The sequence below is a fragment of the Mus caroli genome, unplaced genomic scaffold (assembly GCF_978045245.1).
Source record: "Mus caroli unplaced genomic scaffold, Mus_caroli_1 scaffold_20, whole genome shotgun sequence".
Classification (NCBI taxonomy): domain Eukaryota; kingdom Metazoa; phylum Chordata; class Mammalia; order Rodentia; family Muridae; genus Mus; species Mus caroli.
In genome coordinates, this window is record NW_028227275.1 from 36120396 (window position 1) to 36136909 (window position 16514).

At 38.5% G+C, this 16514-nt stretch overlaps 1 protein-coding gene across 1 annotated transcript in view; it reads left to right on the plus strand.

The window, feature by feature from the left end:
• Positions 1 to 15566, plus strand: part of Zng1a (Zn regulated GTPase metalloprotein activator 1A) — a 41923-nt gene extending 26357 nt beyond the window's left edge. The window contains exons 10-15 of the mRNA XM_021151458.2: positions 3675 to 3731; positions 6849 to 6897; positions 12196 to 12264; positions 12358 to 12423; positions 14045 to 14174; positions 14503 to 15566. Of these exons, the coding sequence (XP_021007117.1) occupies positions 3675 to 3731; positions 6849 to 6897; positions 12196 to 12264; positions 12358 to 12423; positions 14045 to 14174; positions 14503 to 14612 (481 nt within the window). The 3' untranslated portion in view covers positions 14613 to 15566. The remainder of the gene's footprint in view (positions 1 to 3674; positions 3732 to 6848; positions 6898 to 12195; positions 12265 to 12357; positions 12424 to 14044; positions 14175 to 14502) is intronic.
• The last annotated feature ends 948 nt before the right edge of the window (positions 15567 to 16514 follow it).

Genomic DNA, 16514 nt, shown 5'->3' on the forward strand with positions numbered 1-16514 from the left:
CAGAGCATAGGTAAAACTCTGGTGGGGCATGGGTCTCCCCTTCCCCAGGGCATCCCCTGGGCCCCCCTTTTTTGTTCCCGACAAGAAGGCATGCATTCTTATTTAAGGACTTCTTAAGATTTTAAAGATCCAGCCAGGGCTTGGTGGTACACACCTTTAATCCCAGCACTTGGGAGGCAGAGGCCAGCCTGGTCTACAGAGTGAGTTCCAGGACAGCCAGGGCTACATAGAGAAACTCTGTCTCGAAAAACAAACAAACAAAGATTTTAAAGATTCAAGATAATTGAACAGAGGAAAATAAAAATACAGCTGGTCAATAATAAGTTAACCATTGCAGTTTTCCACTAGTTCTAGGCATTTCAGGGTGGGATCAGGAAGTAAGCAACAGATAAGACATAAGTACTTTTAAGACACTGGAGTGATCAATCATTTGGGGGAAAACTGAGAAGTGAACAAGCAAAAAGCAACACCTTAAATATTATTAATATATCACAACAGAAGGAATAATTGCTCAGCATTCTGTAAGAATAAAAAGCAGAGGCATGACCATTTGACTTTTCCTGATGAAGAGTCGGTAAAACTTAACTAGAAAAATGATCGTTGATTAGTCTTGAACAGTGAAGGGAAAAATTTCCCAGATGGCCTGGAGTGGGGGTGTTTTTCCAGGGTAAGTGTGCAAGTGAAGAAAATCTTCACTTAATATTTCAGAGATAAGTCGGGCATGGTGACTCTCGCCTTTAATCCCAGCACTTGGGAGGCAGAGGCAGGTGGATTTCTGAGTTCGAGGCCAGCCTGGTCTACAGCGTGAGTTCCAGGACAGCCAAGGCTAAACAGGGAAACCCTGTCTCAAAAAACAAAACAAAAAATTCAGAGATGATATTTTAGAATGACTAGGACACATGGCTGCATGTAGCTGAGAGAAAAGGTGTGTGAGTCTTCACAAAGGACCATGAATGCCCCAATATACAGGATTTTCTCTGTAGGCAACAAGGAGTTACTGAAAGATTTAAAAGCAGTGAGAGAATTAAAGGGTGAACTCAACTGCGGGCTAGTCTCTGAAGTTCTGGGCGTACAGGAAGGTTGGCAAGACTTGCGTAGAGTGGGATGAGCATGGCTTTAGGAAGGGCGATGAATTGATTTTATAATCACTTGAGTTTTAGATTCACTTGGAACAACATTTGGAAATACAGTGCCAGAGTTTAGCACAATGCTTTTGGAAATAACAGCAAGGTTCACTAGGTGAACCCTGTGGAGCAACTCATTGAATTTTAAAAGGTGGCAGTTAGGCAGTTTCCCTAAAGTAGAATTTGCAGGCTATATAAGACAGTAGGAGAACTCTTTTCTCCCTTGATTTATTTTCATATTTAATTTAAAATGGTAATGGTCTTTTCATCTTACGGTTTGAATGCCTGGGAAAATGTCTGGTATTTTTATTTCTGAAGGAAGATATTAAACAAACAAACTCAATGCCATAAAAAGTTTTCTAGACATGTATTTAATGAGAAGAGACATTCATTTCCAAAGCAGTGCTAGTTTGGGGGAAAGTTCATAAAAACTTGTATGTGGAAGGAAGCTCATGCCTTGTCCTCTTATACTGACCACTGAGAATTTGATGGTTGTTGTTGGTACTTTGATTTTTAGTAGTACTTAGTGGAGTTGCTGCAGTGCAGTTATCTCTAAATGGTAGCATTCTCAAGGACACTGTCATAGTGAGACAGTGCTGTAGTTAGAAGGGTGTTCACAGAATCGGTACCTACAGACTTCAGTCTATTCTGAAGTGAAGATGACAAATTCATGGTTTAAGCTTGTACTTGTTTAACAGTTAAGGTGGGAAAGGAAGTATGCTTAACACTAGGATTTCGATCTCTTAGTGTAAATTGATACTCAGAAATTTCTTCACAGACCATTTGCTTCCTTTCTTTATTGTTTTCCTGGCTCAGCACCTCTAGTGTGTCCAGAATGTGAAGTGTTGATATAGTATATTAACACAGAATGTTGTGGTATTTGTTGTTTAATAAGATGGGAATTTGTCCATCTATGCCAAGATAAGCGTTCATAATCGTGTAGAGTGCTGTCCTGAAAGTGTGGCTGGCTGCTGCAAGTAAGCAAGGCAGGCCCAGCTGGACACTTGTGAGCTAAACTTAAATTTGTATGCTTAATCAAATGTCTTGAGTGTGACAGATGTCTGACAAGATATTTAATGTCTGGCAAGCTGCTTGGGTCTGGTATTGAAATATAATTGTACTTTTCATTGTAGTTTTGTTGTGTTCTTTTAAATATTTCCTTCATTTTAGTTTAATTATGAGCTCAAGGTTTTCTGCTCTTTTGTGGGCTTATGTTAAAACTGAAAGTCAGTCATCTGTTTTTGTAAATTTGCCTCTATGTACTTATACCATGAGGTACTGTGTGATTATTAGTGACTTGGATTCCTGCATTCCTCACAAGGTTCAGTCCTCACTGATTTCTGAGGAAGCATTTGGTCTGACAGCGTTGTGAACTAGGAAGCTTCGCTCTACTTGTGCACTTATTCTGAACGAGTAAAGTTACATGTGATGTTCTAGAGGGAGTAATATTAATTCACATGCTGGCTGGCTGACTCCTTTTGGTTTTATTTATATATTAATTTATTTTTTGGCATTTGGGATTGATTCCAGAGCCTTACACATGCTTTGTCAAGGTGCTGTATGCCCAGCCTCAGAATTCTAGGGTTCCCCCCAGCCCCCAAGAAAAGGTCTCGTTATGTAGCTCGAGACCTGTCCTGAAACTCATTATGTGACCAGACTGGCCTAGATAGCACAGAGATCCACCAGCCTCTGCCTCCCAAGTGCTAGGATTAAGGTTTGTGCCACCACACTCAGCTGTAGAGTTCTAGTGTTTTTATATTACCTTTTATCATAGAGAAGGTATAAAAGAATTAAGAAAATCCCAAAGGCATTTTGGAATTTGTGTAAACTAGTGTCCATTTGTTACTTCTTTTAGTTCATATTTGGGGTAATATGAAAAGCTTATTTAGATAATTTTTAACTTAAAAATATGGCATTTTAAAGCTTATAGCGTTATTATTGAAGGACAATCAGAAGTGGAAAGGTTTTTTTGTTTTTTTTTAAGCAGTAACAGGTAAATTTTTTTGCCTGATCTTTCCTATTCAGCTACTTTTAGGAATTTAAGGTAGAAATCTTTTATAGTGTCTTTTGCCATTTAATATATCACCCTAAATGTAATGTGCTGGTTAATCATTTTAAAAATATATATATTTTATTTTGTGTATATGAGTGTTTTGCCTGTGTGTATGTTATGTGTACCATGTGTGTGCCCAAATGCCCATAGAGGTCAGAAGAGGACATCGGGTCTCCTGAAACTGGAGTTCCAGACAGTTGCAAGCCACCAAAAAGATGCTGAGAACCAAACCCAAGGCTGATTAATCTTTATGCTTACGTATTTTGATAAAAGATCCTTTGAGATTTTTCATTTTGAAACAGGGTCAATAACCCAGGCTGGTCTTGACCTTACTATGTAGCCAAGGATGTCCTTGAACTTCTCATTGTTTTTATCTACCCCCTAAATGCTGAGATTAGAGTCCTGGACCACCATGCCTAACTTGAAATTTTATACTGGATTATTTGGATGTATTTCACAGAATTTTCAACTGTTTAAATGCATTTCCTTCCTTTTAGAGTTCATCTCTCAAATATATTAGACCTTCATGCCTATGATATTCTCTCTGGAATAAGGTATGTTTTCAGTAATTGCTCATTTTAAATGCAGTATATTTTATTCCAGTTTCCCATTATTTAAGATGACGTTTCTTTGGCTACATGAAAGTTCTTTTTTGTTTGTTTGTTTTAATTTTCTAAGGCATGCTTTTACCTTGCAGCCCAGGCTGACCTTTAAGCTTATGATCCTCTATCACAGCTTCCCAAGTACTGAGATTATAGGCATGTACTACCACACCTGGCTCACAAGGTCATTTCTAAGTATGGTCTTGAAACAATCTATGGTAACTGATTGTTTGGGAATCACAATTAATTTTTCTATAGAAATTTTAATGTAAATGGTGATAAAGCCTGGAAACTCATCAGTGTCTCTGTGCCAACCATTATAATACTTTCTAAATAAAATAAAATAAAAGTCAATAAACAATATAGAAAAACCTAACTGGCTTCTTCTCTTACAACTCCATTTCTTTTAGTACTAGCTTTCTGTCTCATTTTGGAGGTATCTTTATGTTAAGATGTAGAAAAAAAAATTATTCTTGGATAGAAGTGTTTTTTGTTGTTGTTTTGAGACAGGATTTTGCTATGTATCTTTGGCTGGCCTGAAATTTGCTATATAGACCAGGTTGGCCTTGAACTCACATAGATCTGCCTGCCTCTGCCTCTGAAAGGCATATACCACTACATCCAAATCAGCTATTTATTTTTCTACTTGTACTAAGAATATATGACATAAGGTCTCTCATAATAAGTTTTTAGGTTACAATACAGGATTATTAACTTTAGGCACGATGATTTACAACACTGACTTACAAAACTCCTTGAATGACAGGTCGTTAGCTTTCCCCTCTGAAACCAGTATATTCAAATGTATGCTTCTATGGACCATGGTATTTTGTTCTTCAGTGACAGATTGTAGGACTTCCTTTAAAAAAATAAAGTCCACTTACATATATACAAACATGAATATACACAAAGAACACACATGTATTTTATCTGTTCATTTAAAGAATAAACATTTAGGTTGTTCTCACATCTTAGTGATTGTAAATAATGTTTATCGTATCTTTTAAGTTTAATTTGTGTCTACTCAGTATCATGAAAATGAATACTTCTCTGAGTGTTTTGAATTAGTAAGGCTATTTTACTTATGAGTAGGCATAGTGGGTGGTTCTGTACTTGTGAGATACAAGTAGGTACCCAGCCTCTTGTCCTTAGTATTGTTCACTCTTTGAAATGGCATCTGAAATAACCTATATGGATATGACATGGTACTATACTGTACTTCTTTATTTTAAAGAGAATTTTAATACCCATTTATTGTGGTTTTTCAAAATGGGACTACTGTGCCTGTAGGTATGGAATACGCAGGGCAGCTATTTCCTCATTTTTTAAATTGAAATCCAGCATGGTGAATATGTCATCCTCCAAGTCAAGAGCTAGAACTAGCCATTCTAGAAGTTAAGTCTTCAGTTAGGAACTGTTCTCACTTACTGCTTCTGGTGTTGGACTTTAGAGTGACTCATTAACAGACTAAAATGGCTGTTCAGGAAAACCTGGATAAAGTCTGTTTGCTTTTCTTTGTATATGTGAATCACATATGAGTGTGTACTTGTTGAAATACAGCCTTATGTGTATGGTACAGTCAGAGCGTCTGATTGTTGCTTTCCACAGTGTGAAGTCTTCCTGGCCTGTTTTCCTGCTGTACATTTTGAGTACTCAGGAATTTCTTTAAACTTATGATGGCTGCATATGGGGTATGAAAATCATTAGGAGTCGCACTGATTATTTTTCACACAGAAGATTCTGATGAATAAATTTCAGATTTTAATAATTGTGTGCTTGTCCACTCTACTAGACCACAGTTTCTTTTCTTTTTATAATAGGGGCCAAATTAAGGGCACAAAATTCTTACTAGGAACTAACCCTAAAGATTCCTTGGTTGTTGTTGGTTTTTTGTTGTTGTTGTTGTTTTGTTTTTAGCCTTTTACTTGCATGTGAAAGTTGTATGTACTCTCTGTCTAACAAGACTGAAACATGATTTTCCAATAATTTTCTAATCTCATTCTATTTCTGACTAAGAGCAGTTATAATGTTTTAGTAATACTTACAGTAGTATGTGTGTAATGTCTCTCTGCTGTAGATGAGGCCTTTGCATGGCTTTGCTTTTGCTTAGCTGTTAATCAGGAGAGTCCTTTCCTAAGCAAGCAGCTGGGAAGGATTTAATGTGACACCCTCCCTCCTAAGACCCCCCAGTGTGAGTCATTCCTTCCAATCGTCCTTGCAGCCTAAACTTGCTGTTACTAATTTACCCCTCACCATGCTTCAAGACAGGACATCTGCAAGGCTTTAAGCCCTCCTCCTCCCTTCCCCTTGTCACCATCAGTGTCTAAGTGTGTGCTACAGTTGTTATGGTAGTAATTTGTTCTGCATGTTGGTCTTCTGGCTCTTCTCTTTAACAGAACAATGGATTCTGACTTTTTTTTTTTCCTTCACTCCCCCCTTCTGAGATAGCTCTTGATGTCCTGGAACTTACTACATAGACCAGTCTGGTCTATTTTTTTCTTAACTGGTAACTGACTATATAGGACATTTATACTCAGATACTGTTTGTCCTTATATAATAGAAATGTTCATGGAAGGGAAACCCTTAAAGGAAAATTTACATTTCTAACTTTTTGAAGCTACCAACAGCTTATTTCATATTAGGAAGCATGGAAGAGAAGTAAGAAACTTAGAACACTACAGAAAGGCCATGCATATGTTTCTAAGCTTGTTGAAATTATTGTAATAACTTTTTGGAATTATAAAGAAATCTACTGGCATTTAACATAGAATGATGCTAAAATATTAGTTTTCTCTTCATTGTATGATACTTTTGGTTGTTGTGCATTCAAAAATATTTTTAATAACTTAAGCTTTTCTTGACATATATCTGAGATTTCTCAACTGTTCTATGCATAAATTGCATGCATGTATAAATTTAAATATATGAAGAGTAAGTAAAATTGGAACTTTGTGGGGTGGATTCATTTGTGGAATGTTTGTTCCTTTATTGGCCATGTGTCTCTAGGTAATAGATAATGTTAAATCAGAAGTATATGGATCTTTGAATATGTAATTGGTTGTTCTTAGTTTACAGAAAAAGCTCCAGCATGTGTCAACAGCACCCCACCTTGATCAGGTAAAAATAAAATTTTATAAAATTTTAAAGTATCTCTTTTAACCATGTTGGCTCTACTTAGTATTTTTTTTTTAATTAGATCTCTTTCTAAAAAAAAAATATTTATAGATTAGGTTGGCAATTTTAAGAGTTTTGCATGTCTATGAGGTTGTGTGATCTAGTTTAGCATAAGAATTTGTCATGTGTTAAACATTCTAATCCTTCTAATATTTTAGAAAATTCTGTATTCAAACTTATTCTGATGAGAATTTCTGCACAAATGAAACCTGTGGGTTCTAGGGAAAATAAGGGTTGGCTTATTTAAATAAAAACTGACCTTGAATTTTACCTTTAGTAGCACTGTAAGGCTGTGTGTGTGTGTGTGTGTGTGTGTGTGTGTGAGAGAGAGAGAGAGAGAGAGAGAGAGAGAGAGAGAGAGAGAGAGAGAGAGAGAGAGAGAGAGAAAGAGATTCCCCGGGATGATATTTAAGATGCTAGGAACAAAGTAGATACATTTTCACTAAACCATGTTTTTGGTAAGCGAGTCAAAGCGGGTAGAACTTTAGGGTCAACACTTGCACTTGGTCCCCCAAAGAAGGCGTTGCCATTCCTCTGAGCCTGAGGCTGTGGGGCCCTTGACATGGCTGTGCCTATGACAGCAACACTTGCCTCAGGAACTCATTCATTTAGGACTTCTTCCCTCCTACAGATGAGGGTATTCTTTTCTTCTTGGCACTATCACACGAGATTCTTAGACTGTTGCAGGGAGAGCTCAGAAAATCAGTCCTATGCTTTATGACCTGTTACAGGGAAAAGTAGGTCCGTGAACTTACGAATGAAAGTGATTTTCCTGCTTCTGCTTCTCAAATGCCAAAGTGCAATGTCCTGGGCTAGAGGATTGTACTGGTTACTTTTCTCATTGCTTTAACAAAATACCTGACAAGATTAATCATCATAGCTATCCTGAACATCGAAAGCTTTAGAAAAGATCACACACACACACACACACACACACACACACACACATCCATGTGTACAAGCACCTACCTTTATATCTCCCACTCATATTATATCAATATAATAAGTGTATCTAAAAATGCTGAGAAGTCCTTATACACCTTCTAGTCAAAGAAAGGGTAGTTGCCATTCTGACTAGAACACTAAAGAGAAACTAGTAGGGTTTTGTAAGCTGGTTGTCAGGCCTGGATTTTTGCGTCAATACAGTAGGAGAGGAGAGGCAATCCAGATGTTGAAAAGTGAAAATATATGTCCCAGAAAAGCAGGCTTTAAGTGTAGAAGTCTTATTTGATGGATAGGGCTGGAAGATGCTGAGCTATAATGTGTAAGACAAAGAAGGCTCACACTGCTGTGTGTTAGTGTTAGAGAAGCAGAGCTTGTCTTTGGGATCTAGAGGCCAAGCATGAACATATGTCCCATGGGGTGAGTGCCTGCAGTAGAAACCAGGTGATCCCTGAGCTGTCTGCATATGGATTAGTGAGAAAGGTGGAGGAGTGACAGAAATGTAGAGGAACTAGAGGAACCTAGAAAACTTTAGACACATCTACAGGACAAAGAGATTTGAATGAAAATGCCACCTGCTCAGCATGGCGTCTTGGGGCTGAAAATACCACAGAGGCAAAGAACAGTGGAGGACTGCAGCTGGAGGCAGAGGGATTGAGTCTGAGGATATTACTGGGCTTGGTTTTCCAGAAAAAGAAACCATGTAGAAGTTGTTGCATAGTAGGTCTTGTTTCCATGGGGTGTAAAACTGAGACTCTAAAGAGTTAAATGGGAAAATCAGCCAAATCAGCAAACTAGAGTTAATGTTAGTTTTATTTTAGGGGACTTTCTTTATTAGGCTTTAGTTTTTAAGTTGTTGCCTCATTTCTGTTTCTGTGTTACTAACCATCAGAAGGCACTTAGGTTTAGGTTCAAAGCAAAATTAAATTTCAAGATCTAGTCTAAGGTTGGTAATACCTGGGTATGCTGTATATAAGTTATTGAAGTTTTATTCCTGAGAAAAGTTTCTTTACTTACCTTTTAAAATTTCCCATCATTCCTTGTATCATCTCAATAAAGATGCGCTGGGGTGGGAATATAGATGAGAAAGTCCACTGTGGTTAGTTTTGTTTGTAGAGGCAATTTAGAATTGAGTTTTTACCATAATTGATAGCTCTCATCTTCTTTGAATTTTCCTCATATGAAGAGTTTATGGAAGAAAAGCCACCATTCCGACTTTGGGATCATCTACCTTGAACCCTATTATATATCATCTTAATTTTAAGAATCAATTGTGCCTATTGCTGGAGTTCATTATATCCTTTAAAATACTAAGTGATAGCAAGGTGTTGCAGGGCCTGTCTCTAAGGCCTGTACTCCCACTTCTGAAGAGGTAGATTCAGGAGGATTGGCAATTCAAAGCCAGCCTGGGTTACTAGAGACTGTCTCAGAAAGCAAAACTAACCATAGAAAGTCATGTCCCTAACCTACAAAAGAAAAAAATGCTTATAAATATCTTTAAGCTACAGTAAAGCAGGGAATGTATTGAGTTCTTTGCTGAAAGATTCTCAGAAGCTGTTCAAGTTAATGAAATATATTTATAATGCAATACATTTATGAGGGCTTTTAAAGACAAAATTACTTTCCTTTGAAGTTGATACATTGTATGAGTACCCTGTATTGTAGAAAACAAAACCTGCTCAAGCTGCTCTCTGTCTGTCCTTTAAAGAGATTCAGTGTGGGTGGTGGACAGCAGAACTTTGTGTCTTGTGTCTCATACAGGACTCACTGAGTACCAGCTCCTTGGTGCTGCCCTCACAGTACCAAGCAGCTGTCATTTTAGTTTCTGAATTTGTTTTTAAGTTTAACTATTTTAAGTAGGAAATACAAGCATAATCGTACAATATTTGTCCATTCCTGGCTCATTTCATCTGGCAAAGAATCCTCAGGGTTTATTCACATTTTACCATAAGGCAGGCCTGCCTGCCTGCCTGCCTGCCTGCCTGCCTGCCTGCCTTCCTGCCTTCCTTCCTTCCTTCCTTCCTTCCTTCCTTCCTTCCTTCCTTCCTTCCTTCCTTCCCTCCCTCCCTCCCTCCCTCCCTCCCTCCCTCCCTCCCTCCCTCCCTCCCTCCCTTCCTTCCTTCCTTCCTTCCTAATCCATTTTATATACACATCACTTTTTTAAAAATTCATTTGTTGATGAGCATTGAAATCATGTCTAGCTTTTGGTTTAGTTATTGTAACAAAATGCAGGTAGAACTTTTCATAATCTATGGTTTCTATTCTATGTAGCCAACTGCAGTCCAAAATATTAAGTGGAAAAATTCCAGAAATAAATAATTCATCAGTATTAAACTGCATGCTGTTCTGAGTGGCATTATGAATCCTCTCACCGTTCAGCTGTGTCCTGAGAGCTGCGTGAACTATCCCATTGTCTGCAACATCTGTGCTGAATACGGCACCGCCCATCACTCTCTTGGTTGACATCTCTGTCGCCAGATCTGCTATCACATATCATAATGCTTATATTCAGGTGACCCTTATGTACTGAATCACCTCCCAAAGCACAAGACTGAGAATGGTGACAATACAGATGTGTCAAAGGGAAGCTGTAGAGTGCTTTCTCTGTGTGAAAAGGTGGAAGTTCTTGATTTAATAAGAAATGGGAAAAAAATCATATATGGAGATTGCTAAGATCTGTGATCAGAATGACTCTTGTATCTGTGACACTGAGGAGGAAAAAGAAACCTGTGTTATTTTTGCAGTATGATTCAAAGCATGAAAGTTAGGACCATGGTATGTAAGTGCTTAGTGAAGACTCGAAAGGCATTACCTTGTATTATCTGTAGTTGCATGCAAATACCACAGTTCTTGGATTGTAGGTCCCACAGATAAGGGTGAGTGTTTTTCTGTGCCTTGCATTTTAAAAGTCCAACATGTCTTTTTGTGTTTTTTTTCCATTAATTTATTTATTCACTGTACATCCCAGTCGCTACCCCCGCCCCCTGCAGTCCTTTCCCCTTCCCCTCTTCCTTTCTCCTCTAAGAAAATGCCCTCCCTTATATCCCCCCACCCTGGCACATCCAGTCTCTGCAGGGCTAGTAGGCACATACTTTCCCAGACAAGGCAGACCAGCCAGGGGAACAGATTCCACAGACAGGCAACAGCTTTAGGGCCCAGTTGCTGGTGAACCCACATGAAGACTGAGCTGCACAACCACTACACTAAGTATGGAGGAAGATCTTGTTTCAAAACCAATGAAACAAAAATTAAATCAATGAATAAAACTACTGGCATTTTTATATTTTCTTCTGCTGTCTTACATGGTGTTCTAAAATGCTTGGGGAAATGAGGATTTCTAAGAAGTTAAAAGAGATACACCCTTTTTCTTCCTGTTGCAATTATTTTGTCCTTGGCTGGAGCATCTTACTATCCATGATGTTTTTAACAACATGCTTATTATTAGCCATTGTGCATTTTCATTGCTGACTTTGAGATTTGGGGTTATATTGTTAGCAAAGGGAAGTTTGAATTTTAGTCATGTAACCTATTAGAGGAAACTCTAAGCGTCTGTAGAGAAAACAGGTCTATCAAGATCAAGAGAAAAAATAAATCTGTCAAAGATCTGAGCCAGAATTGCCACTACTGCCATCCTTGCTGAGAACGCCTTTCACTCAGCACCATGCTTGCTCATTTAGAGACCAAACATGGCTTGCTTTCTTTTTTTACCTTTTTTTTTTTTTTCGAGACAGGGTTTTTCTGTGTAGCCCTGGCTGTCCAGGAACTCACTCTGTAGACCAGGCTGGCCTCGAACTCAGAAATCCGCCTGCCTCTGCCTCCCGAATGCTGGGATTAAAGGCGTGCGCCACCACGCCCGGCTATGGCTTGCTTTCTAAGAGAGCAGAATTACACTTTTGTCTTGAGTGGCACTCCTGGATCTGGGTATTTTATTTTTCTAAGCTTCATTTTCCCAACTTCTAAGTGAAATGGTTCTCCCTACTCCCTAGGGTTGCTGTGAAGAGCAGCGGAAGAGCCGCGATGCACAGGCAGAATGCACACAGTTAGGCTGCGCTCCTTCTTTGTTTAGGACCCTCACTTGAAAGGTTTTGTTATTTGTTAAATACTAAACTGTTGATATACTTTATAGATATTGATAATTCCAAAATCACCAAAACAAAGAGAGAGATAATGGTTGATAATATTAGTCAGCTAAAACTCCATAAGTATGGCCTCTTTCTTTTTTCATCTTAAAACTGGTTATAGTTTTAAAAATAGGTGGATGATTTTATAACAATTCTGGATTTTCCTCTTGATTTACAGAGTATTGTTACAGTCACATTTGAAGTACCAGGAAGTGCAAAGGAAGAGAGTCTAAATGTATTTATCCAGGTGAATGCAATTTTTAACTGATTAATGATTCATCGGCTGCTTTGTGTGTGGTAGTTGCATTAGCAACTTATGAAATTGTGTCGCCTGATACAGAATCTCCTGTGGGAAAAGAATGTGAAAAACAAGGACGGCCACTGCATGGAGGTCATTCGGCTAAAGGTGCGCTGTGCCGTTTGCCCTCAGACTTTGGAGAGAGTATCCTTTTCTTGGCTGCTATGTAAAAACCGTATTTGGTTTTAACAGAAACACCAGGTTTAGTACAAATAACCTTTATCAGCCCTCATTTTCATCTTTTCCATTGCTGAAAGGAGCTTTAGATGCCACTGTAAACCCATGGTTTATTTACACCACCGCTTTGTTTAGTGTTGCGGCTCGAGTGACCTGTGTGCCTTGCATCGCTAGCCAGGATCTCCCCTGCCAAGTGATCCCAGCAGTGATCTGACTCATAAGCTTGTCCCGGCAAAACTCTTCATCTCGGAGAGTGGTCACTTAGGAAATGGTTTGTTTTTCCAAGAGAGCATCATTTAACAGAAATAATACTGAAAGTTCTGCCACTGCTGAACCTTGTATTACTTGGTACATTTGGCAGACACTAAACATTTGCCATATTTTATGCAAAGGTACAAAACACTGGAATTCTTGTTCAGGTTTTGGAAAGGCATTCCTATCACTTGACATTTGGATGTGTGTGCATGCTATTGTGTTTGTCTGTCTGAGTGTGGGTACACACATAACACAATGTGCAGGTGGGGAGTCGGTTCTCTCCTATTGTGGGTTCTGGGAATCAGTCTCAGTTTGTCAAGTTTGTGAAATAAGTGCATGCTTTGCCCACTGAGCCAGAACTTTGCCACCCCTTCATGGAACTTTTATTCACATGACTATAAAAGATTTTCATTTGATCATTGCCTAAATTTATTATAATACATTTCCAAAACAGATTCACCAACAAAGTATCTTAAATTCTCAAATTTTGTAGTTAAATTTGTGAAAGAAGTATAAATCTCTTAAAGGCAGAGTAATTAGTATCAGGTTTTTGTTGTGATAAATAACATTGAAAAATCCTGATATATTAGTTTTATCATTAGAAAGGAACCATTACCATTGCCAGGCATGGTAGATCTCAGCAAGGTCAAGGCCAGCTTGGCCTGCATAGCAAGTTTCAGGGCAGCCAGGGCTTGATAGCAAGACCCTGCCTGTCTCAAACAAACAAAAGAAAACAAGTGAACAACAAAGAGAAATAAGAAAAAGGAAGTAATTATTTTAGAAAAGTAGCCAGGCATGGTGATTCACACCTTTAATCCCACCACTTAGGAGGCAAAGGAAGGCAGATTTCTGAGTTTTGAGTCCAGTTTTGTCTATAGAGTGAGTTCCAGGACAGCCAGGGCTATACAGAGAAACCCTGTTTCCAGGGTTGGGGGGTGGTGTCAGTATACACAAAAGTTTTAAGGAACTTAAAATATGCAAATAAGGGCTGATGAGATGGCTCATTGGGTAAGAGCACCCGACTGCTCTTCCCAAGGTCCAGAGTTCAAATCCCAGCAACCACATGGTGGCTCACAACCATCCATAACGAGATCTGGCGCCCTCTTCTGGAGTGTCTGAAGACAGCTACAGTGTACTTACATATAATAAATAAATAAATCTTTAAAAAAATGCAAATAATTGAATCAAGTGATATTTTTATGAGTTTGTTTTTTGAAAAGTAGTATTTTCAAATTTGATATACTATTTCTGCTTGCAAGTTTGAGGTAGAACTGAGTGATCATTGTTCTTTGAACAGGGACTGGTGTCTATCAAAGACAAACCACAGCAAATGATTGTGCAAGGCATCCATGAGCTGTACGACCTGGAAGAGAGCCTAGTGAACTGGAAGGATGATGCTGAGCGAGCATGTCAGCTGGTCTTCATTGGTGGGTAACAACCTTCTGAAGGAAAGTGCACAGCCGGGTTGGAAGGAGACGTACTGCGTTCCTTAACCAGATTAACTGAGAAGCTTGTCTAGTTGTCTGAATCACGGATAATGTAAGATTTTGTTAGAACTTTACTCTTTAAGACAACTTAGAACAGTGCTTACTTCAAGCACTAACTTGGTTTAAGGCTTAACTAGAAAGTTGTGAAGGGAATTGAGCAGTTACTGTTGATTTTGTAGATCACTAGAGAGCGCCTGCATTTAACTTTGGAATTGATAGGTGAACAGTTCTTTTAATAAGCACAATCACTATTTTGTTGTATTCTCAGGTAGAAACTTAGATAAGGATGTTCTTCAACAACTCTTCCTCGCTGCTGTGGCAGAGGCAGAAGAGCAAAGGACAGCACCAGGCAGAGATGGAGTTTGTCCATCGCACTAGAAGCTGTTTCTTACCAGAAGAACTGACCAGAAAAACGAAGATGTATTTAAATCCTGGATTCACTACCGCTGTTGTGATTTGGGAGTATATTGTATAATAGTATTTATTTTATAAAAACACATAAAATTTTAGTAAATTATTATAAAAATATCTGATATTCATAAAATATATCCTCTGGGGGGTTTTTTGAGGCAAGTATTTCACAAAAATTCCAGAATTTTCTTTGAAGTTTAAGCATGATTGCTGACAACTTATCCATCATTATTTGTAAAAATGATGGCAAACTTTAACATTTTCATTTTCTCTTAAAAACTTCAGATTATTGCTGAGATATAATGTATACAGTGATAGTAACAAAAAATTGCTGTCATTATATTTAAAAACAGCGTAACCTTTATTTTTTTGTTATGTGTATGAGTATTTTGCCTGCATGTATGTCTGTGTACTCTGCACATTCAGTGTCTTAGGAGTCCAGAAGAAGGCACCGGATCTCCTGGAGCTGAAGTCACAGTCTCCATGTGGGTGCTGTGAACTAAACCCAGGTCCTCTGGAAGAACAGCCAGCACTCTTAACTACTGAGCCATCTCTTCAACTCTCTCACTGTGTTTTTAGTAGAATGAGTTTTTAATGTTCCTAAAGACTTAAAGAGTCAAAGAAATTAAACCATCTCTTACAATTAGTGATAGTGTGATGGTACTTTGGCTCTTTTTTTTTTTTTTCCGAGACAGGGTTTCTCTGTATAGCCCTGGCTGTCCTGGAACTCACTCTGTAGACCAGGCTGGCCTTGAACTCAGAAATCCGCCTGCCTCTGCCTCCCAAGTGCTGGGATTAAAGGCATGGGCCACCACACCTGGCTGGTACTTTGGCTCTTTGTTCTGTTTTACACTTAGAAGATTTTAATTGTTGAACTTTAAATTTTTAGTCTTATTGCTGGCATTAAAATCTTCCTGCCTATTTTGAACTGTGTTAATTTTCTGTATAATATGAGAAGTAATGAGGTACACTCCTTTACTAACCATAACTAAGGATAACTATCTGTGTGTGTGCATATCATAGTGCATGTGCGTGTGTGTGTGTGTGTGTGTGTGTGTGTGTGCGCGCGCACGCACACACACGTGTGTTTGCACGCATGTCAGCTTCTGAATTTCTAGCCAGTTCTCATGTCTCTGCCTCCCATCTCACTGTAGAAATCTGGAGCTGGGATTATAAACCCAAAACAAGTCTGAATTCTAATTGCCAAAGTTTTATGGCAAGCAAGTTTTACTGGCCTCACAGATAACCTTTTAAAAAATATTTCTTAAATTTATGTAATGTCTTTATGTGAACATGTGTATTGGTGCCTGTGGAGACCTGAAAAGGGCATCAAGATCCCCTCAAGCTGAGATAGCATGCAGTTATGTGTCACTGCATGCTGGCAGTTGAACTCAAGTCTTCTGCACATTAGCAGTAAGAGTTGTTGTTTTGTTTTGTTTTGTTTTTTCAATTAGAAAAGGTTTTTCTTTCTGCTCCTTTTCTGCATCATATTGACTAGTAAACACTCTTGCATATGTAACTGCAATGGCATAGTAACACACATACGTTGTTTAAAAGAACCACTGCAGGAACTGAGCAGCTGTCCAGATTTCTCAGCTCACAGCCTCTTACTTCTCAATTGACTTTACTTTCTGAAAATCTGAGATATCATGTCCAAAAATGACAGGGGGTATATTAGTCATGGTGCTCTAGAGCAGTGGTTCTCAAGCTTCCTAATGCTGTGACCCTTTATTACAGTTCCTCATGTTGTGTGACCACCCGCAACCACAAAATTATTTCATTGCTACTTCATATCTAATTTTAATACTGTTCTGAATCATAATGTAAATATCTGATATGCAGAATAGCTGATATGTGACCCCCGTGAAA